Source organism: Phacochoerus africanus, chromosome 7, assembly GCF_016906955.1.
Source record: "Phacochoerus africanus isolate WHEZ1 chromosome 7, ROS_Pafr_v1, whole genome shotgun sequence".
NCBI lineage: Eukaryota > Metazoa > Chordata > Mammalia > Artiodactyla > Suidae > Phacochoerus > Phacochoerus africanus.
Window position 1 is genome coordinate 36,713,875 of NC_062550.1, and position 27,296 is coordinate 36,741,170.

General features: G+C 43.0%; 1 protein-coding gene across 1 annotated transcript; it reads left to right on the forward strand.

Moving 5' to 3' along the window:
• The first annotated feature begins 6,743 nt into the window (after positions 1–6,743).
• SLC35E3 (solute carrier family 35 member E3) lies at positions 6,744–21,856 on the forward strand. The gene is made up of 5 exons (XM_047787161.1): positions 6,744–7,390; positions 8,232–8,342; positions 11,224–11,382; positions 16,105–16,187; positions 20,832–21,856. The coding sequence occupies exons 1-5, from the start codon at positions 6,989–6,991 to the stop codon at positions 21,016–21,018; spliced, it is 942 nt and encodes a 313-aa protein (XP_047643117.1). The 5' UTR covers positions 6,744–6,988; the 3' UTR covers positions 21,019–21,856.
• The last annotated feature ends 5,440 nt before the right edge of the window (positions 21,857–27,296 follow it).

The window sequence follows — 27,296 nt, forward strand, 5'->3', positions numbered from 1 at the left end:
GGATTGTCCCTCTAATTATGTAATAAGAAATTAAATTTCCTATTATCCTACTTTTCCCTTGTGATCATAAGTACTCTGATATATTGAAATTGTTACTTATTTTTTCCTTTGCCTCTCCAGTGCCATATGGAAATTCCTGGGCCATGCATCTAACCCCTGCCACAGTGGTGACCCAGGCCCCTACAGTGACACCACCAGATCCTTAACCTACTCCCACCCTCCTCCCCCTTGGCAACAAGTCTGTTCTCCATGTCTATGCATCTGTTTCTGTTTTGTAAATAGGTTCATTTGTGCCATATTTTAGATTCCACATATAAGTGACTGCATATATTTGTCTTTCTCTTCCTGACTACTCTCACTTAGTATAAGAATCTCTAGTTGCATCCATGTTGTTGCAAATGATATTATTTCATTTTTATGACTGAGTAGTATTCTGTTGTGTATATATACCACATCTTCTTATTTACAGTAGTGCTGCTATGAACATACGGGTGCATGTATCTTTTTGAATATTTTGTCCAGATATATATTCAGGAGTGGGACTTCTGGATCAAATGGTAGTTCTATATTTAGTTCTCTGAGGAACCTCCATACTATTTCCCATAGTACTTTTACCAATTTATATTCCCACCAACAGCGTAGGAGGGTTCCCTTTTCTTGACACTTTCTCCAGCATTTGTGATTTGTAGACTTACCAACAGTCATTCTGACCAGTGTGAGGTGGTACTCATTGTAGTTTTGATTTGCATTTCTCTAATAATTAGTGATGTTGAGCATCTTTTCATGTGTTTTTTTGCCATCTGTATGTCTTCTTTAGAGAGTTGTTTATTTAGGTCTCATGCCCATTTCTTGATTGGGTTGTTAGTTTTTTTGTTGTTGAATTGTATGAGTTGTTTCTCTATGGAGATTAAGCCCATGTTGGTTGCATTGTTGGCAACTATTTTCTCCCATTCTGTAGATTGTCTTTTTGCTTTTTTCTTATGTTCTCCTGCCCCACCCCACCCCCTCACTGTGCAGAAGCATGTATGTTTGCTTAGGTCCCATTCGTTTATTTTTGTTTTTATTTCTGTTGCCTTGGGAGATGGACCAAGAGAACATTTGTATGATTTATGTGAGAGAATGTTTTGCTTATGTTCTCTCTTACAATTTTTATGGTGTCTTGTCTTATGTTTAAGTATTTAAGCCATTTTCAGTTTATTTTTGTACATGATGTGAGAGTGTGTTGATTTACATGCAACTGTCCAGTCTTCCCAGCACCACTTGTTGTTTTTTGAAACTCTATTTTATTGATTTCCTCTCTAATCTTTGATTTCCTTCTTTCTGCTGACTTTAGGTTTTATTTGTTCTTTTTCTTTTCTTTTTGCTTTTTTTGTTTGTTTGTTTTTAGGGCCAAACCTTCAGCATGTGGAGGTTCCCAGGCTAGAGATTGAATCAGACGTTCAGCCACTGGCCTACACCACAGCCACAGCAATGCGGGACCCAAGCCACGTCTCTGACCTATACCACAGCTCATGGCAACGCCGGATTGTTAACCCACTAAGCAAGGCCAGGGGTCAAACCCACAACCTCATGGTTACTAGTCGGATTTGTTTCCACTGCACCACAATGGGAACTCCAGTTTGTTCTTTTTCGAATTCTTTCAGGTGGTAGATTAAGTTGTTGATTTGAGGTTTTTCTTGTTTTTTTTGAGGAAGGCGTGTATTACTGTCAACTTCCTTCTAAGAACTGCTTTTGTGAAATCTCATAGATTGTATATGGTTGTATTTTCAGGAGTCTTTGTTATGGTTTTTCAACTTTTCTGCAGATTTAAAAATTTTCAAAATAAAATCTTTGGTTGGAGTTCAGTAAAATGTAAGGGAACAACTCAGTGTCCATATGGAAAATAGTGAACCTTGACCCCTAGTTTATACTGTACATAGAAACTAATTAGAGATGGGTCATAAACCTGAATATAAAAGCTAAAACTCTAATGCTTTTAAGAAGAGGAGAGAATATCTTTATGAGCTTAGCATTGATAAGATTTCCTATACGAGAGAGAGAGAGAGAGAGAGAGAGAGAGAGAGAGAGAGAGAGAGAGAGAGCGAGAGCGAGCGAGCGCGAGCGAGCGAGAGCGAGCAATTACCACTAAGAAAAAAAGCTGATAACTTAAACTTTTTTTTTTGCCTTTTGTAGGACTGCTCCCGAAGCATATGGAGGTTCCCAGGCTAAGGGTCTAATCGGAGCTGTAGCCGCCGGCCTATGCCACAGTCACAGCAACGCTGGATCCTTAACCCACTGCACAAGGCCAGGGATCGAACCCGCAACCTCATGGTTTCTAGTCGGATTTGTTAACCACTGCGCCACTACGGGAACTCCCTGATAACTTAAACTTCATCAAAGTATAAAACCTCTGCTTATGAAAGATATCATTAAAATAAATAAATCTTAGACTGGGAGAAAACATCTGCAAAAAGATATCTGACTCAAAAGTCTTGTGTCCAGAATATATAAATTAGAACTCCTTTAACTCAGTAATAAAAGGTCAAAAAAATGTAGAGTGAGCAAAAGACGGAACATTTGATTCATAAGACAATACATAATCAATATACCCACCAAAAATACTCAAATCAATTGTGAATGAAAATTAAAACCAGGAAGTATCACTACACATCCATCAAAATGGCTAAAACAAAAATGAATAGAGAGTTCTTTGGTGCCCTAGCTGGTTAGGGATCCAACGTTGTCACTGCTAGGGTACAGGTTTAGTCCCTGGCCCAGGAACTGCCTCATGCCATAGGCATGGCCAGAAACACACACACATACACACACACACACACACACACACGAAACTAAGAACCAAATGTTGGTGAGGATGAGGAGCAACTGAGACTCAGACACATCTCTGGGAAGAACAATGTAAAGTAGTACAGTCTTTGAGGCAAGTTTAGACTGTTTCTTATAAACAATCACCTGGCCTTGCTCACTGGGTTAAGGATCCAGCGTTGCGGTGAGCTGTGGTGTAGGTCACAGATGAGGCTTGGATCCCACAATGCTGCGGCTGTGGCTGTGGCCGTGACCAGCAGCTGTAGCTCTGATTAGACCCCTAGCCTGGGAACTTCCATATGCTATGGGTACAGTCCAAAACACAGACACACACAGACAAAGAAAAGAAAGAGAAACCTAGCCACAAAAAGAAATGAATATTTAATGATCCATTAAGATGGAATTCCAGATCAGTCAAAACTAATCTATTGGTGAAGGAAAACTACAACAGTGGTTTCTTCTTGGGGGTGGGGGTGCTGATTTTCTAGGGAACTTTGTGTGGTGATGGAAATGTTCTCTGTCTTGACAGGTGTGGGTTACTACATGCATCCATTTGTCAAAAACCGTATGATAATAAGATTTGCACATTTAGGAGTTCCCACTGTGGCAATAGGATCAGTGGCGTCTCTATAGGGCTAGGACACAGGTTTGATCACCAGCCCAGCACAGTGGGTTGAGGATCTAGCATTGCCTCAGCTGTGGTGTAGGTTACACCTGTGGCCCAGATCTGATTCCTAGTGTAACTCCTTATGCTGTGGGGCAGCCAAAAAGATTTGTATATTTGAACAAATGCAAAATTACCACTTATAAATAGAGGGGTGGGGAGTGAGTATCCTAAAACAGGACGGCTGTTGGTGAAGCCAGGTGATGGGTATGGGATTGATCACCATACCATTTTAACCTTGCTTACATTTGGAATTTTTCATAATAAAAAGGAAAAATGGACCGGGAGCCATAGAAATTTGGGTTTGAATCTTATTCTCACCTATTCTTGCTGCAGGATAACAACCCTGACTTTACAATGTCTGTGAGAATAAGGATAATAATCACATTTCAGGACAAGTAAGGATTAGGGCTCCTGTGCTTTGACGAAGAAGGTATTTACATAAACTAAATCAGCTTGGAGAGGCGTAGGTTCTCAAACAGTGGGAAACTGGATGAATGTCATAGGTGGGGTTAGGCTTATGAATGAAGGCCTTGAATGGCAGGATTAGTAAACTTAATCCAACAGGCAGTTGGAATGCACTAGATACTTTTATATTTTAACCCAAATGTCAGAGTTCATATTTTAACTATTTTCAAATATTACAAGAAAAATAGAGGAATGATAGAAATATAATTTATCAGAGTTCCCATTGTGGTGCAGCGGAAATGAATCTGACTGATATCCATGAGGATGTGGGTTCAATCCCTGGCCTCGCTCTGTGGGTAGGGGATCTGGCGTTGCCGTGAGCTGTGGTGTAGATCACAGACACGGCTTGGATCCTGCATTGCTGTGGCTGTGGTGTAGGCTGGCAGCTGTAGCTCGGATTCGCTCCCTAGCCTGGGAACCTCCATATGCTGCAGGTGGCCCTATACATATATCATCATGCTTGGATTATCAGTCTACATCTGTACCCAGAAGGAGGTGATGATGAATTGAGTAGACTAAATGAAGGTAGGCTAATTAAGGCACAGGCTCTTAACTGCGGAGCAGGTAAGGGTAAACATCTGGTACATCACTGAGTAGTTGGGGTTCTGTAGACCCAGACTGGAAGAGAGGATGGCAATATATCATCAAATTGAAAAGGCAGAATACTACTCAGCCATAAAAAAAGAACAAAATAATGCCATCTGCAACAACATGGATGGAACTAGAGACTCTCATACTGAGTGAGTAAGCCAGAAAGAGAAAGACAAATACGATATGATATCACTTATATCTGGAATCTAATATATGGCACAAATGAAGCTTTCCACAGAAAAGAAAATCATGGACATGCGGAACAGACTTGTGGTTGCCCAGAGGGAGGGAAAGGAAGTGGGATGGATTGGGAGCTTGGGGTTAACAGATAGATGTAAACTATTGCTTTTGGAATGAATTAGCAATGAGATCCTGCTGTGTAGCACTGAGAACTATGTCTAGTCACTTATGATGGAGCATGATAATGGTGAAAAAAGAATGTATACATGTATGTGTAACTGGGTCACCATGCTGTACAGTAGGAAAAAAAAATCATATTGGGGAAAAAACAAAATACAAGAAATTTATACTTATAAAAAAATTGAAAAGGCACCCACTACAGCAGGAATTGGTGGAATTTGGTGGCATGATAGGAAGAAAAGCATACTGGGAAGACTGTGTTAGGAAAGCTAGACTGTATGAGTCATTTTCTTTTTTTTTTTTTTTTTGTCTTTTTGCCTTTTCTAGGACCGTTCCTGCGGCATATGGAGGTTCCCAGGCTAGGGGTCGAATTATAGCTGCAGCCTCTGGCCTACACCAGAGCCAAAGCAACGTGGGATCCGAGCCATATCTGCGACCTACACCACAGCTCATGGCAACACCGGATCCTTAACCCACTGAGCAAGGGCAGGGACCGAACCCGCAACCTCATGGTTCCTAGTCGGATTCGTTAACCACTGCGCCACCATGGGAACTCCTGTATGAGTCATTTTCTCGGGGAACAACTTGACCATTTCTTCCTCTTAAAATTTACATCAGGTTCTGTGATTATACGTTTATAGGATCATATTTTGTTACAGAACACTTCTCATGGCTTGTAATCTTTTTAGTATCAACTGTAATTGTTTAGGAACATCTGTGAGAAAGGATCTGGTCTGGTTTTACTTGCCATTATCTCCCAAGTGCCAAATACAGTGCCTGGCACAAAGCAGGTGCTCAATATTTGCATAATTCTTAAAGAGGAAATTAAAACTGTCAAGCAGACTAAGGCATTAAGGACAATGAAACTATTACTTTGTCCTGGAGACTGTGGGCAAATGTATTCTCTGGGGGGAAACTCACAGCTTTAAATTCATCTTTTAAAAATTTTTTAATTTTTAATTTTTTGGCTGCATCCACATACAGAAGTTCCCAAGCCGGGGATCAAGCTTGTGCCACAGCAGTAACCAGAGCCACAGCAGTGACAATGCCAGATCCTTAACCTGATGAGCCACAAGGGTACCCCATTAAAATCTTTTTAAGTAAAAATAATGAACAAGACATTAGAGGGAGGAGTTCTCATTGTGGTGCAGTGGGTTAAGGATCCAGCTAGCTCCCTGGCCTCCATATGCTCTGGGCGTGGTGAAAGAGAGAGAGGAAGGAAGGAAGGAATTGGAAAATAGTCAAAATGAAAAAAATAATGAAACAAAGTCAAATAATTTTTGAAAATAGATAGTTACCCCACAAGGCTAATCAAGGGACAATAAAACCCAAATGCATAATGTTTAGAATAAATAAAGTGATGCAACAACAGATGAAATTAGTTTTAAAATGTTAGACTGCTATATACAACTCTGACAAAATATATTAAAACGTTTAAGTAAAATGGACACTCTTAGGACAATAAGAAGCCAAACTTTGATTCGAGAAGAAAATCTGAATAGTTTACTAACCATGACGAATATATGACAGCTCATTGTACTATCTACTCTGGGTGTTTGGATTTTTAAAATAAAATGTTTAAAAATATGCTTTCGGTAAGTAATGCTTTCCCCTGTCTGGTAAAGGCTAAATTTGCTCAGCACCAGCGGTGTCTAGCAAGTCTACCTGACTGACACACGGGGAATGTCACACATCGAAAAACCGGTCCCAGAATGGCCGCACCAGGGCTTGGCAATCCGGAAAGGTACCAAAGTTGTAGTTCTCAGCACCCAGAGCTCAACGCGCCTGCGCAGGTAGACGCCGCAGCCCACTGTTCGAGGGCGGAAGCGCGGGCGCCCCGAGTCACGTGGTCGCGGACGGAAGGGGGCGGGGCGCGCGGGAAGTGCTGCCGCGTCCTCACTGACTGAATGGGCGGCGGCAGAGCGTGTGTTCACTGCTGAGGCTGCTGCTCGCTTGAGACCCAAAGGTTGCATGTCTCTACCCGGCTGGACGGTGAGGCCGGCGTCTGCGGAGACCCGGCAACATAGGAGGAGGGAAAGGGCAGCCAGAGACAGTCCGAGCGCCCCTTTCGGAGGTTGAAGGGCCCTAGCCTTCGTGGGGGTCATGGCATCGCTGGCGGACCGAGTGCGAGGCAACGGGCGCATCGCTGCCGGACTCCTGCTCAACCTGCTGGTGTCCATCTGCATCGTGTTCCTCAACAAATGGATCTATGTGCACCACGGCTTCCCCAACATGAGCCTGACCCTGGTGCACTTCGTGGTCACTTGGCTGGGCTTGTATGCCTGCCAGAAGCTGGACATCTTTGCCCCCAAAAGTCTGCCGCCTTCCAAGCTCCTCCTCCTGGCGCTCAGCTTCTGTGGCTTCGTGGTCTTCACCAATTTATCTCTGCAGAACAACACCATAGGTACCTATCAGCTGGCTAAGGCCATGACCACCCCGGTGATCATAGTCATCCAGAGCCTCTTCTACAAGAAAACCTTCTCTGTCAAAATACAGCTCACGCTGGTGAGTAGCTTCAGCTTGGCGAGGCACTCCTCCAACATCCTACCTCCTGGACTGTCTTTCTCCCCGGGAAATTCGAATGGTTAACCTTGAGCCACGCTCTTTCCCCATGATCTTGAAATCCACACATGAGTCATCTCTGGGCATGTGAACTTAAGGCTTATATTGGAGAAGGTGGAGAAAAGCCATCTTGGCGCTCTATTGGAATTTTAGCCCATTAGAGTGTGCTTGTGTGAGTTTTAATAACTATGGTTTGATCCTTAAATGCTATCTATGATGGGTAAGAAAAGAAAGCTGTATGGAGTGGTGCAAATGAGTGTATCGGGTTCATTGCAAAAGCTCAAACTGAAAAATAACGTTTATAATAAACGTTAGAGGTTTAGCATAAAATGTCTCAGGGTATGTCTGCAGCGACGTACTGCAGAGGTTTCTACGTCTTTAAATAAAAGAAGATGGGCTAAAATAATTTCAGAACGTCATAACTTAGAATATTCAAAATCTTAATGCTTTTGTTATACGTTTTGGTTTATATATTCTTTAGACACTAGTTTTGGGGTCCTTCATTTTACTCCTCTCTGCACACATGTATTTTTTTCTTGCAGTGTGCAATGCATTGACTCATAATTTTACCCGGAATTTTAAATAGAATTAAATGTGAATATAAATAAGAAATTTCCTATTTCACTTTGAAGAAATAAGATTTTCAAATGGAAAAAAAATTTATAGAAGTTCATTGTTTCCTAGGGATGTTTTTGTGATTAACCTTGTAAGACTTGGTGAAAGGGATACTAATTTTATGTCTCATGAATTTAATCTGAACACATTTACCTCTTTTTCTTTACAGATTCCTATAACTTTAGGTGTAATCCTAAATTCTTATTACGATGTGAAGTTTAATTTCCTTGGAATGGTGTTTGCTGCTCTTGGTGTTTTAGTTACATCCCTTTATCAAGTGGTTGGTAATTTTTTTTTCTTTATGTGCCTTTTTAGCAGATTGCATAAATTTTGAAGCTGTATCCCAAGGTTTAAAAATACAGTATAGAGACAATAGACTGTTGGGAAGAAAGCATAATTGCATAAATTGTCTGACTCAAGGTGAAGAGAAGAAAGGAGACAGAGAAACTTGGGTGTAGGATGCTCATCAAGTGCCTCCCTACCTGTTTGTAAGTGTATGACACCCATGCTTAACAGTCTGGGTTTGGGGTGATGTTATATTATTTTCTGGGACATCTTTACAGAATGAGTAGTAAGACTTTTTCCTTGAGGATGGAGTTCATTGGTTATATTTGTCATTCACTCTTTAATTATGACATTACTGTGAAGGAGTGAGTACATGTTCAAAACTTTGAAGAGGAAAGGAAACTTTCACATTTATAAATCTTTGCCTCAAAAATATGCTGCCGTTACAGCTTGTATATTGCTTCTAATCATTTGTCTCTGTCAGTATTTTATGGGCATTTCATTTCGTGCACTAACACGGTGCCTTGCCTGTAGGAGGCATTTATTGGAAATTTATACATGGATTCACTTACTTCATTACCATAAAGTCTCAACAAGTATTTTTGTCTGTCTGTTTCTTATACGGGGCGGGGGGGAGGATAATGGACAGGGTAGGGTACAGTGAAACAGTATTTTCTCTATACTGAAAACCTTGGACTAGACATTTCTGATGTGCTTGCATGGGGAATCGGAGCCAAAACGTGTAGCCAGTTTTACTTTTTTCACAACCATCCCCTGGTTATAAACCAAGGTGTTCTTGTTATGCATGTTAGGAGTTTAATTTTAAATTTAGCCGTAGCATCTTAAATATTCTGGTCCTGGTCACTTCAGAAGCACTTCAGGTGAGCTTTGAGGGCATGGAGGCCTGAGGGTCACCACCATTCCAGGCCTTTCTGTGTCAAAGACTCAGCTGCCCAGAGAGGCTGCTGAAGCAAGGGAGGGGTGTGCATACACCCTCCGCATTCATCTTTGCTCCCTGCGCCACCGCCCCAAGCCAAAGAATCAATTCTTTGTCTTTCATAGTTATAGAAGACTCTTACTGAGGCTGGCTTCAGATTTCCTGCTCTTCTATTTTTGTCTTGGTGAATTTCTGTCAACTTTGAGTTCATGTAACAGGATATCCAGACCTACAGGGAAAAGAATTATATAGGAGCATTTATTCAAAAGCCTGGCTGTTCTTGCCAGGTCTTATTCAGGGATAGTCCTGTCAAGCTTTCTTTAAAGCCTCCTTTTCAGTTATATTTGTGAAGCATTTTGAGGCTTTGGGGTGTTGGTCTTTTAGGGTTTGTGATTATCTGATTTATTGAGTGAGGTATATTGGTGGGGGGTTATCCACAGAAAAGTCAGCCATGAAGAGGAAAGTTCCAGGAGTTCCTTTTGTGGTTCAGTAGTTAACGAACCCAGCTAGTAACCATGAGGATGCAGGTTCGATCCTCGCCTCACTCAGTGGTTTGGGGATCCCGCATTGCCATGAGCTGTGGTGTAGGTCGCAGACATGGCTCGGATCCCTCATTGCTGTGGCTGTGGTGTAGGCCAGCAGCTGTAGCTCAGATTCAGCCTCTAGCCTGGGAACCTCCATATGCTACAGGTGTGGCCCTAAAAAGAAAAAAAAAAAAAAAAAAAAAGGAAAGTTCTTTCTGCTGTTGATTGCGTTTTCTGAAATGAACGAAAAGACCTTATAAGGAGTAGTTCCTTGGTGGCCTAGTAGTTAAGGACTTGGCCTTGTCACTGCTTTGGCTCGGGTTTGATCCCTGGCCTGGGAGCATCCACGTGCCACAGGTATGGGCAAAAAAAAAAAAACCCTCACATATCTTTCTAGCCACACATATTGTCAACCACCTGGAATAACAGAGGTTCCTGTCAATCTCTAGTTGGAGTCCACCCTGTTCCCCAGTCATCATTTTGGAGGGGTCATTTTTAGAAAGAAATGAAGTCACATACTGTATACTGTATCTGTATTCCTTTTTTTTTTTTTTTGCTTTTTTAGGGCTGCACCCACAGCACATGGAAGTTCCCAGGTTAGGGGGTTGAGCTGTAGCCACTGGCCTACGCCACAGCCACAGCAACTCGGGATCCGCACCACGCCTTCGACCAGCAATGCCAGATTCTTAACCCACTGAGCAAGGCCAGGAATGGAACCTGCATCCTTCTGAATACTAGTTGAATTCGTTTCGATGAGCTACGAGGGGAACTCCTTGTATTTTTTGTTTGTTGTTTTTTAGGGCCTCACCTGAGACATATGGAAGTTCCCAGGCTAGGGGTTGAATTGGAGCTGCAGCTGCCCGCCTATGCCACAGCCACAGCAACACGGGATCCAAGCCCCATTTCCCACCAACGCCACAGCAACGCCAGATCCTTAACTCACTGAGTGCGGCCAGGGATCAAACCCGCATCCTCATGGATACTAGTCAGGTTCATTACCGCTGAGTCACAACGGGAGCTCCATGTATCTGTAGTCTTGCTTATCTTGCTTTTAAATATTATTCTGCTTATGCATCTCGATTCCTACCATATTTTCCCAAGATGCCTGTGGGGCCCTGTGTGCATTGACTTTCCCCATTTGCTAGGTTCAGGAGGGAGGAGAGGATATTGCTTCTCCTTTATAATTAAGAAGAAAGTAGATGATCAGACACTGAATTTATAAAGCTCCTTTCATCCAGAGTGCTTAAAGGATATTCATGTATATTATTGATCTTTGAGATCTGGTAGAACCATTAGGCATTTCTTCTTCCCCAGCCCTGCCCCCCAGTCCCATCTTTATGGCTAGAGTTGCAGCTTTTGTTTATTGAGTGATGCTCTTTCTTCCTGCCTAACTTGTTCTCTCTCCTCATTCTCAGTGGGTAGGAGCCAAACAGCATGAATTGCAAGTAAATTCAATGCAGCTGCTGTACTACCAGGCCCCTATGTCATCTGCCATGTTGCTGGTCGCCGTGCCCTTCTTTGAGCCAGTGTTCGGAGAAGGAGGAATATTTGGTCCTTGGTCACTCTCTGCTTTGGTAAGTTCTAATTGTTTGGGTGTCTAAGAAACAAGGCAATAATAATTCTCCATTACTAGTGCAATTGTTAGTTTCCAGAGCTCTGTCTCAGATCCATTCTCACATTTAATCTTTATTTTTTTTCTTTTTTTGAAGTCGAAGTATAGTTGATTTATAATATTGTGTTTATTTCTGCTGCACAGAAGAGTGATTCAGGTATACATATATATATACACTTTTTAAAAAATATTATTTTCCGGGAGTTCCCGTCATGGCACAGTGGTTAATGAATCCAACTAGGAACCATGTGGTTGCGGGTTTGGTCCCTGGCCTCGATCAGTCGGTTAAGGATCTGGCATTGGCGTGAGCTGTGGTGTAGGTCGCAGATGTGGCTCGGATTTGGCATTGCTGTGGCTGTGGTGTAGGCCAGCAGCTACAGCTCCAATTAGACCCCTAGCCTGGGAACCTCCGTATGCTGCAGGTGTGGCCCTAGAAAAGACAAAAAGACAAAAAAAAATTATTTTCCATTATGGTTCATCATAAAACATTAAATACAGTTGTCTGTGCTGTACAGTAAGATCTTGTAGGTTATCTCCATATCTAAAAGCTTACATCTGCTAGCCCCAGCCTCCCCCCGCTCCCCCTTGGCAACCCTGGGTTTGTTCTCATAATTTTTTTTTTTTCCTCTTTAGGGCTGCACCCATGGCATGTGGAGGTTCCCAGGCTTGGAGTCAAATCAGAGCTACAGCTGCCGGCCTACACCACAGCCACAGCAACACAGGATCCAAGTGGAGTCTGTGACCTATACCACAGCTCACAGCATCACCAGGTACTTAACCCACTGAGCAAGGCCAGGAATGGAACCCACATGCTTATGGTTACGAGTTGAGTTTGTTACCACTGAGCCACAACAGGAACTCTCTCACGTTTAACCTTTATAATCACCCTTTGGGGGAGGCAAGATAAGGGTTACTCTTTAGATGAAGAAACTGAGGCACATAAAGATTAAGGGACTTGCTTCGGGTCAAACAGCTAGTCAGTGGCAAAACCAGGACTAGCATTCAGGTCTTCTGATGCCTGGTTCCTGTGCTGGGCATGCCAAGCTATAGCCCGCAAATACTTTGGGCATTTTCTTATTTTCTTTTTATAATGAAAATGTAGCAAAGTGGAAAAAAGATGTGGAAGGTTATATGCCAAAGTATTAACAGTGGTGAGTGGTTGGAACTATAAGAATTCTCTTCTCGGAGTTCCCGTCGTGGCTCAGTGCTTCACGAATCTGAAAAGACAAATTAAATAAATAAAGTCACAGTCCCCTTGAATCTTGCCACACTAAGGTAATCACCTTTACCATTTTGGTGTGAGATCTTTTCATACACACAGACCTATGCATGTGTGTGTGTGTGTAATTTCATATGTGTGTGTATATGCCATGTTATCCATGCTGTTTTTATCATGGCTTGCTTTTCCCCTGCCCTCCTACCTGTACACCCTTCAGCATCTCACTAGCCCACCCCTGCCCCTGAAGTAAGTCATGCTAGTGTTATAGTGTTTGTTCTTCTGTTTTTCTCCGTGCTGTACATACTGATACAGAAGCACATGCAGCATACACAGGCTCACATACACTGATGTCTGCATACATTACACATCTGTTTCTTTTATAGACATGGGATTCTATTACACACAATTTTCTGTATCTTGCTTTTCCCACTTAACAATGTCTCATATGCCGCGGGAAGTGGCCCTAGAAAAGGCAAAAAGACAAAAAAAAAAGAGAGAGAATGTTCTATAACTTTTATTTATTTTCCTTTTTCTTTTTTCTTTTTATGGCCACCCCCGGCATATGGAGTTCTCTGGCCAGGGATCAGATCTGAGCCATAGTTGTAACCTACGCCTCAGCTGCAGCAACTCTGAATCCTTTAACCCACTGCACTGGGCCAGGGATCGAACTTGCATCTTCATGGATACTAGTTGGAATCATTTCCACTGCCCCACAATGGGAACTCTCCTGTTTTATCTTCTAAGATGAAACGGGGAATTCCTGTTGTGGTGCAGAGGAAACTAACCCAACTAGTAACCACAGGTTGCCGCTTCGATCCCTGGCCTTGTCCACTGGGTTGGGGATCCAGCATTACCTTGAGCTGTGGTGTAGGTCACAGATGTGGCTCAGATCTGGCGTTACTGTGGCTGTGTGACCAGCAACTCTAACTCCGATTCAACTCCTAGCTTGGGAACTTACATATGCTGCGGGTGTGGCCCTAAAAAAAAAATCAAAAAAGAATATATATATAAAACATTTAGAATACTTCTTGGCACATAATAAGTACTATGTAAGTATAAGCTATGATTATCAGCATTCTTATTATATCCTCAAGTGGTTTCTAATATCTTTGAGGGCAAGAAACCATTGTGTTCCTTACAAGATGTGGCCTGGTTTTTAGATATCCAGTGAATGCCTACGGATTCAACTTAAATAAGTATGAATATGAGCAAAGTGGAAAAAAGATGTGGAAGGTTATATGCCAAAGTATTAACAGTGGTGAGTGGTTGGAACTATAAGAATTCTCTTCTCGGAGTTCCCGTCGTGGCTCAGTGCTTCACGAATCTGACTAGGAACAATGAGGTTGCGGGTTCGATCCCTGGCCTTGCTCAATGGGTTAAAGATCCAGCGTTGCCGTGAGCTGTGGTGTAGGTTGCAGACTTGTCTCGGATCCCACATTGCTGTGGCTCTGGTGTAGGCCGGCGGCTACAGCTCCAATTCGACCCCTAGTCTGGGAACCTCCATATGCCTCGGGAGCAGCCCTACAAAAAGGCAGAAAGACAAAGAAAAAGAATTCTCTTCTCAAGGAAAAAAATGTGTTTCTTTCTATGTCTCTAGTTTGGTATACATATGAGATAATGGGTGTTCTCTAAACTTACTGTGGTCATCATTTCATAATGAATATAAGTCAAATCAGTATGCTCTATACCTTAAATTTACACAATACTCTATGTCAATATATCTTAATAAAACTGGAGGAAAAATTATGTTTTTGCTCATCTTTGTCTTCTGATTTTTCTGTAATGAGTACATATTACTTTCTTTTTTTCTTTTTTTTTTGTCTTTTTGCCTTTTCTAGGGCCCCCCCTGCAGCATATGTTGCTGTGAGCTGTAGTGTAGGTCGCAGACGAGGTTCAGATCTGGCTTGGCTGTGGTGCAGGCCAGCAGCTGCAGCTCTGATTCGAACCCTAGCTTGGGAACTTCCATATGCTGCGGGTGTGGCCCTAAAAATGCAGAAAAAGAATTATTACAAAATAATTTTTCTTTGGATAGTTCAGGAAAATGAACCTGGATATTCACACCCAGAGACAGGATATTACTGGAGAATTTTCCATTATATTTTGTAGACAAAATTACACTTCTGAGAAGTTGTGTGGCACAGTGGGTTAAGGATACAGTGTTGTCACTGCAGCTGCTTGGATCGCTGATGTGGCAAGGGTCCATCCCTAGGCTAGGAACTTCCACATGCTGAGAACAGCACAGCAAAAAAAAAAAAAAAAAAAAGTAGCACTTTTGACTGCTATTCTGCTCTTTTATCCTCAGTTCTTGCTATCTCCCAACTGGATTTCCTCTTTTTAAAAATGTTTTTGTTGGTGTTCCCACCATGGTGCAGTGGGTTAAGAATCCAACTGCAGGAGTTCCCGTCGGGGCTCAGAGGTTGTGGGTTCGATCCCTGGCCACTCTCAGTGGGTTAACGATCTGGCGTTGCTGTGAGCTGTGGTGTAGGTTGCAGGCGAGGCTTGGATCCTGCGTTGCTGTGGCTGTGGTGTAGGCTGGCAGCTATAGCTCTGATTTGACCCCTAGCCTGGGAATATCCATAAGCCACGGGTGCAGCCCTAAAAAGACAAAAAGACAAAAAAACAAAAGAATCCAACTGCAATGGAGGTTCAGGTTTGATCCCAGGCCTGGCACAAAAGGTTAAAGGATCTAGCATTTTCGAAGCTGCAGTTGTGGCTCAGATTCGGTTCCTGGCCTGGGAACTTCTGTATGCCATGAGTGAGGCCCCCCCAAATTTTTATTTTTTTTAATTTTTTTAATTTTTTTTTGCTTTTTAGGGTCACACCTGTGGCATATGGAAGTTCCCAGGCTAGGGGTCGAATCAGAGCTGTAGCTGCCAGCCTACACCACAGCCACAGCAATGCTATATCCCAGCCTTGTCTGCAACCTGCACCACAGCTCACGGCAATGCCAGATCCTTAACGCACTGAGTGAGGCCAGGGATTGAACCTGAATCCTCATATCCTCATGGGTACTAGTCGGGTTCATTCCTGCTGAGCCAGAGCAGGAGCTCCAATTTTTTTTTTTGTCTTTTTTGTCTTTTTACCTTTTCTAGGGCTGCTCCCGTGGCATATGGAGGTTCCCAGGCTAGGGGGTCTAATCGGAGCTGTAGCCGCCAACCTACCAGAGCCACAGCAACACAGGATCCAAACTGAGTCTGTGACCTACACCACAGCTCGTGGCCACGCCGGATCCTTAACCCACTGAACAAGGCCAGGGATCAAACCTGCAACCTCATGGTTCCTAGTCGGATTCGTTAACCACTGAGCCACAACGGGAACTCCAGGAACTCCAATTTTTAAAAAAATTAAAAAATAAAAATCACTTCTTAGTGGTTGATAGAAATGCCTGTTGAAATGTGTTTTCACTTGATGATTGTAATGATTGCAGCCACTTTGCATTAATGATTCTTTTGGTTTTAATTGTAGCTGATGGTCCTGCTTTCTGGAGTAATAGCTTTCATGGTGAACTTATCGATTTATTGGATCATTGGGAACACTTCACCAGTCACGTATCCTTTTCCTGATAACCTACCAATGCGCAGTCTTTTATATTCTCCAAATTCCATCACACCAGTTTCCTTAAATGAGTCTCACAATCACTGTTGCATGGCCTCAATTGAGTAGAGTGAGTTAGTTTTGGTCTTTTACTATTTCTTTCCACGCTAGAGTCTGTGGAAATTTACAGCACTATGAACTGGGGAAATGGGTTAGCTGTCTGTATCATACATGCTTTTGAATTTTCTTAAGGAATAGGTGACCTTTTCCCATACCAGAATTAACATAGAGCACCGAGTGGGGTTAAATAAATATTTGCGGAGTGAATAATGGGGGGATCCTTGGTTTTTCCCTCACTTTTCAGTTATCATTAGCTGGTTAGGTGTAAGGCAAAGGGGTGGTTAATCCAAAAAACAGAAAATAATTTCAGACCAGTCACTCTGACTTCTGAGTTTGTTTTTGTGCTGGCTATGGGCGTGCCTGTTTTTCTCACTATTGCTTCAAATCAAGAAATGACGTCATGACTTGAAGGTCTGAATCAAACTCAGCTGCCCATTTTCAACATTTTGCTTTTAGTGAGTGAATACTGAGATGCCAACAAAGGAAAAAAGCACATTTGCCAACTATCAACAAATAACAATGAGTGATAATTTAAAAAACAACAACATCAACACTGGAGTTTCCTGAGGGCCTATCGGATTAAGGATCTGGCATTGTCACTCCTGTGGCTTAGGTTTGCTTCCTGGCCTGGGACCACATATGCTGTGGGTGTGGCCAAAAAAAAAAGAGAGAGAGAGAGAGAAAGGGAAAAAAAAAAACCATTTAGTAAATGTTTATTTTGTGCCAGGCCCTGTTCGAAACACTTTGTGTGTATCAAGCATTTAGTTTTTTCAGCTACTTGCTGATTTAGAAACCGCAGTAGGAGTTCCCATCATGGTGCAGTGGAAAGGAATCTGACTAGGAACCAGGAGGTTGCACGTTCGATCCCTGGCCTCACTCAGTGGGTTAAGGATCCAGCATTGCCATGAGCTGTGGTGTAGGTCATGGACATGGCTCAGATCTGGCGTTGCTGTGGCTCTGGTGTAGGCCAACAGCTACAGCTCCGATTGGACCCCTAGCCTGGGAACCTCCACATGCTGTGGGTGCAGCCCTAGAAAGACAAAAAGACCAAAAAAAAAAAAAGAAAGAAAGAAACCGCAATGCTTTGGTCCAGGATGGTGGCAGTGAAAATAGTGAGAAGTGACTGGATTCTGGATATATTTTCAAGAGGAGCCAAGAGGTTTTGCTGGCAGATTGGATGTGGAGAATGAGAAAGGAGACAAGGTTTAACACACCCGGTTTGAGCCTGAGCAGCTGGTAGAGTGGAGTTGCCATGGACTGAAATAGGGCCCCCTGGGAGGAGGCTTGGGGTGGGGGAGGAAGACCAAGTGCTCGATTTGGGGTAAAGCAAGTCTGAGAGTTCAGGGTCAAGGTCTCGGCTGGAGCCGCTGCAGAGAGAGTGGTGTGTGGATGTGGTTTGAAGCAGCAGGACTGGCTGAGATCACCAGGCAAACAAGTAGAAGAAGAAAAGATGGCCAGAGACTGAGCCATGGGTCCCCTCTGTGTTTAAGTTTGAAGAGATGAGAGGAGCCAGGCAGAAGGGGCAGAGAAGGAGCACTCAGGGTGGAAGGCAGGAGGAGAGGGAGTGGAAGCCAAGTGAGGAGAAGGGGCGTCAGCTGTGTCCAGTGCTGATGACTGGTCAACTTTGAAGAAGGCTGGTAATGAGGACGGGTTTGGTGAGGTGGAGGGCGCTGACGGTTTTGTCAAGAACTTCAGAGCGTCCTGGCAAAAGCCCACTGGAGCAGAGTGCAGAGACAGAGGAATTGGAGTACAGATTGCTCCCATTTTTTATTCTTTCTTTAATTTACAAAAGGATTCCCTGAAGAATTTCTTTAAATTTGCTTTATTTACTTTTACCAAAAAAATTACATAAATATATATATACATGTATGTATATATATATATATACGCACACAAAAAACCCCTTGTGGGGTTTTTAGTGGCGGTTGAAATATTCCCACATGCGGTCATCAGAAAATAAGCCATTCTGGATTTCCCGCTGTGGTGCGGTAGAAACATATCCGACTAGGAACCGTGAGATTACAGGTTCGATCCCTGGCCTTGCTCAGCGTTAAAGATCTGGCATTGCCGTGAGCTGTGCTGTAGGTCGCAGACGTGGCTCGGATCCTGCGTTGCTGTGGCTCTGGCGTAGGCCGGCAGCAGCAGCTCTGATTCGACCCCTAGCCTGGGAACCTCCATGTGCCAAAGGTGCGGCCCTAAAAAGACAAAAAAAAGAAAAGAATCCATTCCTTATACCATCACAGGATAAACTTGACTCCTAAGATGTAGGAGTTTATCCTGCTGTGTGTTTTAGAATCCCTCCCTGCCTTATTGTTTTATGGCAATGGAATGCCTCTTGATCACACCTGAGTGTGACTTTCACTATGCCTGAGTTCTGAAGCATGTTCCAGTTGCTTAGCTCATCATTTGGGCTAGGTACTCATTTGAGCATAACTGTACTAAATCTTTTTTCCTGATCATTATCATAAAGGAGTGATGTGCAATTAAAAAAAAAAATGCCTCTTTTGGAGTTCAGCAGGTTAGGAACCCAACTAGTATCCATGAGGATGCAGGTTCAATCCCTGGCCTCGCCTCAGTGGGTTAAGGATCCAGCGTTGCCATGAGCTGTGATGTAGGTGGCTGTGGTGTAGGCTTCAGCTATAGCTCCAATTTGACCCCTAGCCTGGGAACTTCCATATGCTGCGAAAGCGGCCCTAAAATAGGTTAAAAAAATTTTTTTTTATTAAATAAATTTGCCCTTCCTCTCGTGTAAGTATCTTTAACAGATTGTGACTACTTACAAGAGAGGTGAGGCGTTCCCTGGTGGCCTAGCAGTTAAGGATGTGGCATTGTCCCTGCAGTGGCTCAGTTTCTATCCCTGGCCCAGGCACTTCTGCATGCCATGGGTATAATGTATGTATATTATACCAGCCTTCTCATATATATGTAAGAGTGGCTGGGGAGTAAGGAAATGCGGCTGTGTGGGAGCCAGTGCACTTGAAGATAGCTCATAATTAGCCTTGTTTCTATGGTTATCATTGACATCCTTGGGAAGGTCCCCCATCCCTCAGGAAAATCACCCCTATGGGGGCAGGCAGGCACAGGTACCCTGGTGACCCAGTGCACCTCGCCTGCCCAGAGGGAACTTCCACGTTGCTTAGTTGGACTCAGAACAGAGAAGGGAGCCTGGGCGTTGAGGTCGGACAGGTCCAGGTGAGCAAGCCTGGCTCCATCCCTGCTGGTGGGCCTGAGTTGTGGGATATTTGGGGTCTTGCTCTCATCGCTTATGAAAAGGGGTCATGGTACCTGTAATGTTGGGTTGCTGTGAGTGTTTGAGAGACTTTGTGTCCAGCACCTGGCAGATATTTATTAAGTATAAATACACGCCTTGCATATATTGGCTTAGGCAGCGTGCCACTGAGGCAGCGAGTGTTTCCAGTATTGTTATTAGGAAGAGCAGATGGATACATATCAAACATCTGCAAAACAATAAGGGATTCATTCAAATAGAAAAAATTAAGATAGAGAAGAATTTGTAAAGGAACCACGTGTGTGTCTTTAGTCTGACTTTTAAGTGCACAGTCATTTGGAAATGCACTAATCCGGCAGCAAGTTCTCTGGCAGTAAACTCAACTAGAACATGGACTTTGGAGTTAAATAGACCCATCTGTGTTTGGACTCCAACGCCCTGCCACTTACTGACTCTGATCCAAGGTACTTAAAATCCTTGAGCCTGTACAGTTGTAGGATGGGGAGAGTAAACACAGTGAAGGGAAACATGCTCAGTTAATAAAAGTGCTCAATTATATACGTGCTTATATATAATATATAATTAAAGTGCTCAATTATATACGCATTTATATATAATATAATATAATGGCATGGCACCTGGGGTGTCATCGGTGCTCAGTGCTGCTCCTTCCCCTGTCCAAAAGTCCCTCCAAAATTTGAGCACACTGGCTGTGTCGACTTTGCGTCAGCTCTCTGGCACCTTATATGTCTCACCTTATTGCCCAGGAAATTTTATTAGAAATGGCACCATGAAACAGTATCTCGAATTGCTCTATAAAATATCTTCCCACTACCTTTTTCTTTCCTTTTTTTTTCTTTTTTTGTCTTTTTAGGGCCATACGGGAAGCATATGGAGCTTCCCAGACTAGGGGTTGAATCGGAGCTATATCTGCTGGCCTACAACACAGCCATAGCAATGCCAGATCCTTAACCCACTGAGTGAGGCCAGGGATCAAACCTGCATCCTCATGGATACTAGTCAGACTGGTTTCCACTGAGCTGATGGGAGCTCCCTCAGTACCTTATTCTGAATCCCTTTCCCAGCCTTGTTTTGCGGCCCCCTTTCTCTTCTTTGGAGAGGTCAACAAGGAGAGTTGAGGCAATCTGTCACTGATTAAATGCAAAAAACCTACCTAAAGGCACCAGCACTTCCCTCACGGGACTGGGGTTGGGGGGAGAGGGGTGGTGAGAGGTGGTCGTGGGTATGCACATGTGAAAATATAAATCTAGCTTGTTACTCTTTTTTTATCCTTATCCAAAACCCTCAGCTATAACATGTTTGGACACTTCAAATTCTGCATTACTTTATTTGGAGGATATGTTTTATTTAAGGATCCGTTGTCAATTAATCAAGGCCTTGGCATGTTGTGTACATTATTTGGCATTCTCGCCTATACCCATTTTAAACTCAGTGAACAGGAAGGAAGTAAGAGTAAATTGGTACAGCGTCCTTAATTGGGTGTTTGTGGCGGAAAGGAAGTCGCTTCAAGAAGATTTTATAGAAGTGTGAAGTATGCAATTAAAAAAGTTGCTTTCAAAGAAGAAACAAAAATTATATTGCCAAATTCATTACACGATGGGTCCCAAGAAGTAACACAAAGGAAATTTTATTCTAAATGTGACGTTCTCTTTTAGAGCACCTTTGGAAAAAACTTAATGCTCTGAGACATGGCTCATGCTTCTTTTCAAATGATTACATGAATTATATTGGATGGTTTGGTTATATCAAATGAAGTACTTGAAATTACAGTTCTGTAATGGTGACAAAGGAATTCATATCTTTTTAAGGACACACAGGAATCCTCTATGTGCTCGTAGGTAGTCCCCAGTATGAGCTCTATTATCATTTAGGCCAAAGTATTCAAGTCAGAATTTAAAACTAGCCTTTCTATTTTAGTTGTTTTAGTATAACGTCCCACTTTTTTTGTTTATAGAAATGAGATAATGATTTCTAGAAATCAAAGTTGAGTCAAGGAGACCAGAGGACAAAATCCAGTTCTAAAAGTACCATTTCCCTAGGAGAAAATTGATGTAAGAAGTTAGATATTATCAATAAACTGCAGCTTCTATGGAAATTCCCTTGGTTTTTGACTTCTCAGTGAACTCTAGAAACCATACCTGAAGTTAAAAACCAAAATAGCTCCATGTTTAAATGGCCCAAAGAAAAGACTACAGGAGGAACTGAGCAGGTTTCTTCCAACCTTGGTGACTGTTCTTCCCTCTTTGAGCATTTCATGTTAGTAATTTCTTTCCTTTTCTATTTCTTTCTTTCTTTTTCTTTTTTTTTTTTTTCTTTTTGGTCTTTGTATTTTTAGGGTCGCACCCTCGGTATCTGGAGGTTCCCAGGCTAGGGTCAAATTGGAACTGCAGCTGCCAGCCTATACCACAGCCACAGCAACTGGATCCGAGTCACATCTGCGACCTACAGCACAGCTCACGGCAACACTAGATCCTTAACCCTCTGAGCAGGGCCAGGAATCGAACCCACATCCTCATGGATACTAGTTGGGTTCTTAACCTGCTGAGCCACAGCGGGAACTCCTCATGTTGGTAATTTCTTAAGACCCCCCTCCCTGCTGTCACTCCCTACCCTCCCACATTAAGGCATCCTTGATGCTTTCTTTGACACCAATGAGTTTGGAGTGAAGTAAGTCAGCCTTTCTAAGGGGGCTGAGGAAAATTCTTGAGCAGCAAGTCAAGGCGAATGTTATCAAAGACCAAGCAGAAACGTGGCGAAAATATGAGGAAAGATTTGAAAGGGAAGTAGAGAAATAGTCAATATGTACCGAGTTCCATGAGTTTTTTGTTTTTTTTTAACAAGTTCCGAGAGTTTTTAAAGGGATAATTTTTTAATTAAATTATGGGGGAATGACATAGTTTCTGCTTAAGGAAATAATTGTGCCACATATTTAACTGCAAAATGTATTTCTGCTTTCAGCTTTTGCCATTTGAGCATTCAAAGCAGTTGTTGATAACCTGTCACAATAAATTCACCAAGGCAGATGATTCCTCTTGTAATAAAGAATTCTTTTTCTAAATATTATTTAGAAACTTTAAATGAGAAAACTCTTGAGGACAGGGAGCCACTTGTATAAAATGTACCTTTTAGGCTTTTTTTTTCCTGGCCTGTTTAAATGAAAAGCCTCACTGAAAATCTGTTTTGACACAGTTTCTTTTTTTTTTTTGTCTTTTTGCTATTTTTTTGGGCCACTTCCGTGGCATATGGAGGTTCCCAGGCTAGGGGTCTAATCGGAGCTGTAGCCGCCGGCCTACGCCAGAGCCACAGCAACGCGGGATCCGAGCTGCGTCTGCAACCTACACCACAGCTCATGGCAACGCCGGATCCTTAACCCACTGAGCAGGGGCAGGGATCGAACCCGCAACCCCATGGTTCCTAGTCGGATTCGTTAACCGCTGCGCCACGACGGGAACTCCGACACAGTTTCAATGTATCAATCAATCTGTTGTGATTAGTATGTGCAGTTTCTGTTTTTGTTTTAAATACCCTTTGGTTCTTCTCAATTTCCAAAGATACATTTTATTATGCTAAGAAGTACAAAGCAGTTCGTCTTATCAGATGAGCCTCAGGCATTATGTTTGTTTAAGAAATGTTCTCAGTATATGTTTCATGTATAATTATTTCCCAGAAGCTGGAGAAAAGTATTTCAGCACAGTCAGGATTATGATTTCTGTGCATTAACAGTAGAGTTAATTTGTGCCATGTACAAATTCTTCTTAGCTGTAAACACGACTGGGGCCAGCGGGAGGGGGTTGTTTATAATAAATGTTGGGGGAGAGTTATAATAAATGCCTGTGTCTATAAGAATGCAAGGAAGGCTGGAGCAAGATAGGGTGGGGGTATGTATTTATAAGTAAATAAAATATGTACTACTGGAACTAGAGTCTGATGAATATTTTTTGCCCCAAAAAACCATCCATCTTCCCATTGAAAAGGAAATTCCTGGGGGAAAAAATGCACCAGACAAGGAGGACCAACTACAGAGATAAACCAGAAACGCCGTGCTATGGAAGAAAAACAGGCTGGCTGTCCTTTTGTTACAGATGTATCCGCACTTGTTTTTTATCCTATGTGAGATGACTGGACTTCAGTTTTTATCTATTACAAATGAAAAGGACCTGATGTGTTTACTTTCAAATCGCACATTGGAACTGGCAGAAGAAGGATGGCGTCTGTATGCATATGTAGGAGTAACACCGGCCTGTCCAGCTTCCAGACATGCAGCATCTGATGAAGCAAAATCCTCATCTCCTTAAAATAACATAGAGGAGAAATGAAATAATCATTTCTCTGTGAAATGAAGCAAGATTTCTCCTGTTGTATTTTTTACAATGCATTTTAAACCTTGCTAGTTTCAAACTGTTAGTAGTCGTCTTAAAGGTTTACTTAAAATAACGGCGTTAATCAAGCACTCCACCTTGATCCCGTCAATGAATTAGTGTTGGGTGATTGAATGTGTAGAATGGCTGAAGGAGAAAGTCTGATTAAAAGAATGGAGACCTGGAATTCCTGTCATGGCTCAGTGGAAAAAAATCTGACTAGCATCCATGAGGACTCAGATTCGATCCCTGGCCTCGCTCAGTGGATTAAGGATCTGGCATTGCCATGAGCTGTGGTGTAGGTCACAGACTTAGCTCAGGCCTGGTGTGGCTGTGGCTGTGGCATAGGCCAGCGGCTACAGCTCCAATTCAGCCCCTAGCCTAGGGAACCTCCATATGCCTTGGGTGCAGCCAGGGGGAAAAAAAAGACAAAAATAAAAGAATGGAGACCAAATTTTTTTTTTTTTTCTCTTTAGGGCCACACCCACTGCATATGGAGGGTCCCAGGTTAGGGGTCGAATAGGAGCTACAGATGCTGGCCTATACCATAGCCACAGCAACACCAGATCTGAGCCTCGTCTTCGACCTACACCACAGCTCACGGCAACCCTGAACCCTTAACCCACTGAGCGAGGTCACGGATTGAACACGCAACCTCATGGTTCTAGTCGGATTTGTTTCCACTGCACCATAATGGGAACTCTGGAGATCAGATTTATGAGATATATTCTGTTTTTGCATTTCTATTTCTAAACCTGAACTGGATTATACTTGCTAATGTCAGGAATATAATGATCATTTCATTTATTCAACCAAGGTTTGTGGAACATACTTTATGTGCCAGGTAGTGCTAGACACTGTGCAAACCAGTCCTATATTCTCTGTGATCTTAGGAAACATCAGTCTAATAGAAAAGATAGACGTTGGGAGTTCCTGTCATGGCACAGAAGAAAGGGATCCAACTAGAAACCATGAGGTTTCGGGTTCAGTCCCTGGCCTTGCTCAGTGGGTTATGGATCCGGCATTGGCCTGAGCTGTGGTGTAGGTGGCAGATGTGGCTTGGATCTGGCATTGCTGTGGCTGTGGTGTAGGCCAGCAGATGTAGCTCCGATTAGACCCCTAGCCTGGGAACCTCCATATGCCGCGGGTGCAGCCCTAAAAAGACAAAAAAGACCAAAAAAAAAAAGGGGGGGGGAGGGGAAGGAAAGGTAGACATTAATTAAATGAAAATGTGAGTTTAGTATTACAAACTCAAAAACTATAAGGAACATGGGGGAGTTCTTGCTGTGGCATAGTGGGTTAAGAATTCGACTGCATGGCTTGGGTTGCTGCTCAGGTCCTGGTTTGCTCCCTGACCTGGTGCAGTGGGTTAAATATCTGATGTTGTCACAGGTATGGTGTAGGTAGCAGCTGAGGCTCAGATTCAACCCCTGGCCTGGGAACTTCCATATGCTTTGGGCGCAGTCATTTAAAAAAAAAAATTTTTTTTAAGGAAGGAACATGGTTCTCTGAAGCTGAAACATGGTTCTTTCTCTTTGTTATTTTGTTATTAACAAAATAACCTGGCCCAGGACTGGCTGTCAGCAAAGACATCCATGAGGAAAGGACACCTGGGCTGAAATCTGATGGTTTTATAGAATTTAGTTCAGCAAAGAGTGGTGGAGGGATTGCCTTCTGGTAAAAGGAAATAGCACATTCGAAGGCCCATTGGTTGGAGGAATTTATGATGCGTTTAAAGAACTGCAAAAAGGATGGCGTGTAGAGACTACATTTGGAAAGGGGAGATGTGGTATGATGTGAGATTGCAAAGGAGCGAGGCAGTCCTCAGACCATAGGACACTTTGTAGATTATGTTAGGAATCTAGTAGGAGCAAGAGGAGTGTTCTGAGCCTTGTCACAGTTGACCCCTTTCTTTTTTTTTGTCTTTTGTCTTTTTAGGGCTGCACCTGCGGCATCTGGAGGTTCCCAGGCTAGGGGTCTAATCGGAGCTACAGCTGCTGGCCTACACCACAGCCACAGCAACATGGGATCCGAGCCGAGTCTGCAACCTACACCACAGCTCACAGCAACGCTGAACCCTTAACCCACTGAGCGAGGTCAGGGATCGAACCCCCAACCTCATGATTCCTAGTCAGATTTGTTTCCACTGCGCCAAGACGGGAACTCCTGGCCCCTTTCTTTAAAACAGATGGAAGAGAGAGAGATGCAGGGAGACGACAGTAGTGAGATGTGATAGCTTGGAGGGTGCTGGTGAGATGAAGAAGTAGGCAGATCAGGAGGGTTTAGTAGATGGCATCAGTGGACTTGGGATGGGTTGGAAATAGCACAGGAGGGGATGGGGTCTGGAACCACACATGTTTGATTTGGGCAGCTTGGTAGAGGATGGGGCCACTGTCTGAGATAGGAAACAGGAAAAGAGGATTGGGGTGGGGAGGATGGAGACCCACTTTGTACAGAGTCATTTGGATTTTGAGACATCTGTGAGAAATCTAATTAAAGTTATTAAGTAATCAGATATACAAGTGTAGAAATCAGGAGTCTTGTTTTTATTTTATTTTTATTTTTTATTTTTTGGCTGGACCCACTGCATGTAGACGTTCCCAGGCCAGGATTCAAACCCTCGCCACAACAGCGACCTGGGCTGCTGCAGTGACAACACCAGATCCTTAACCCACTATGCCACAACAGAACCTCCGGAGGTTTTCTTTTTTTTTAATTGAGGTATAATTGATTTACAGTGTTTTATTGGTTTCAGGTATATAGCATAGTGATTCACCTATTTTTACAGATTATATTCCATTAAAAGTTATTACAAGGTAATGGCTGTAGCTCCCTGTGCTATGCATTATACCCTTGTTTGTTTGTCTGTCTTTTTGGGGCCGCATCTGAGGCATATGGAGGTTCTCAGGCTAGGGGTCTAATCAGAGTTGTTGCTGCCGGCCTATGCCAGAGCCACAGCCACATCAGATCCAAGCCACATCTTCGACCTGCACCAGAGCTCATGGCAACACCAGATCCTTAACCCACTGAGCGAGGCCAGGGATTGAACCTGCAATCTCATGGTTCCTAGTTGGATTCCTTTTTCCACTGTGCCATGACGGGAACTCCTACATTATACCCTTGTTGCTTATCTATTTTATACCCTGTGGTTTGTAGCTCTGAATCCCATACCCCTATTGTGGTCCTCCCTGCCATTCCTGTCCCCTTGTTTTCTCTGTTTCTGTTTTGCTGTATACATTTGTTTGTATTATTTTTTAGATTCTGCATGTAAGTGATGTCATACAGTATTTGTCTTTTTCTGATTTATTTCACTAACCATAGTAATCTCTAGATCCATCCAGGTTGCTGCAAATGGCAGAATTTCATTCTTTTCTGTGGCTGAGTAATACTCAACT

Coding starts and splice junctions, on each gene's coding strand:
- SLC35E3 (XM_047787161.1), top strand. CDS start 6,989: ATGGCATCGCTGGCGGACCGAGTGCGAGGCAACGGGCGCATCGCTGCC. Junction 8,343..11,223: donor TTACATCCCTTTATCAAGTG/GTTGGTAATTTT, acceptor CCTCATTCTCAG/TGGGTAGGAGCCAAACAGCA. Junction 11,383..16,104: donor CTTGGTCACTCTCTGCTTTG/GTAAGTTCTAAT, acceptor TTTTAATTGTAG/CTGATGGTCCTGCTTTCTGG.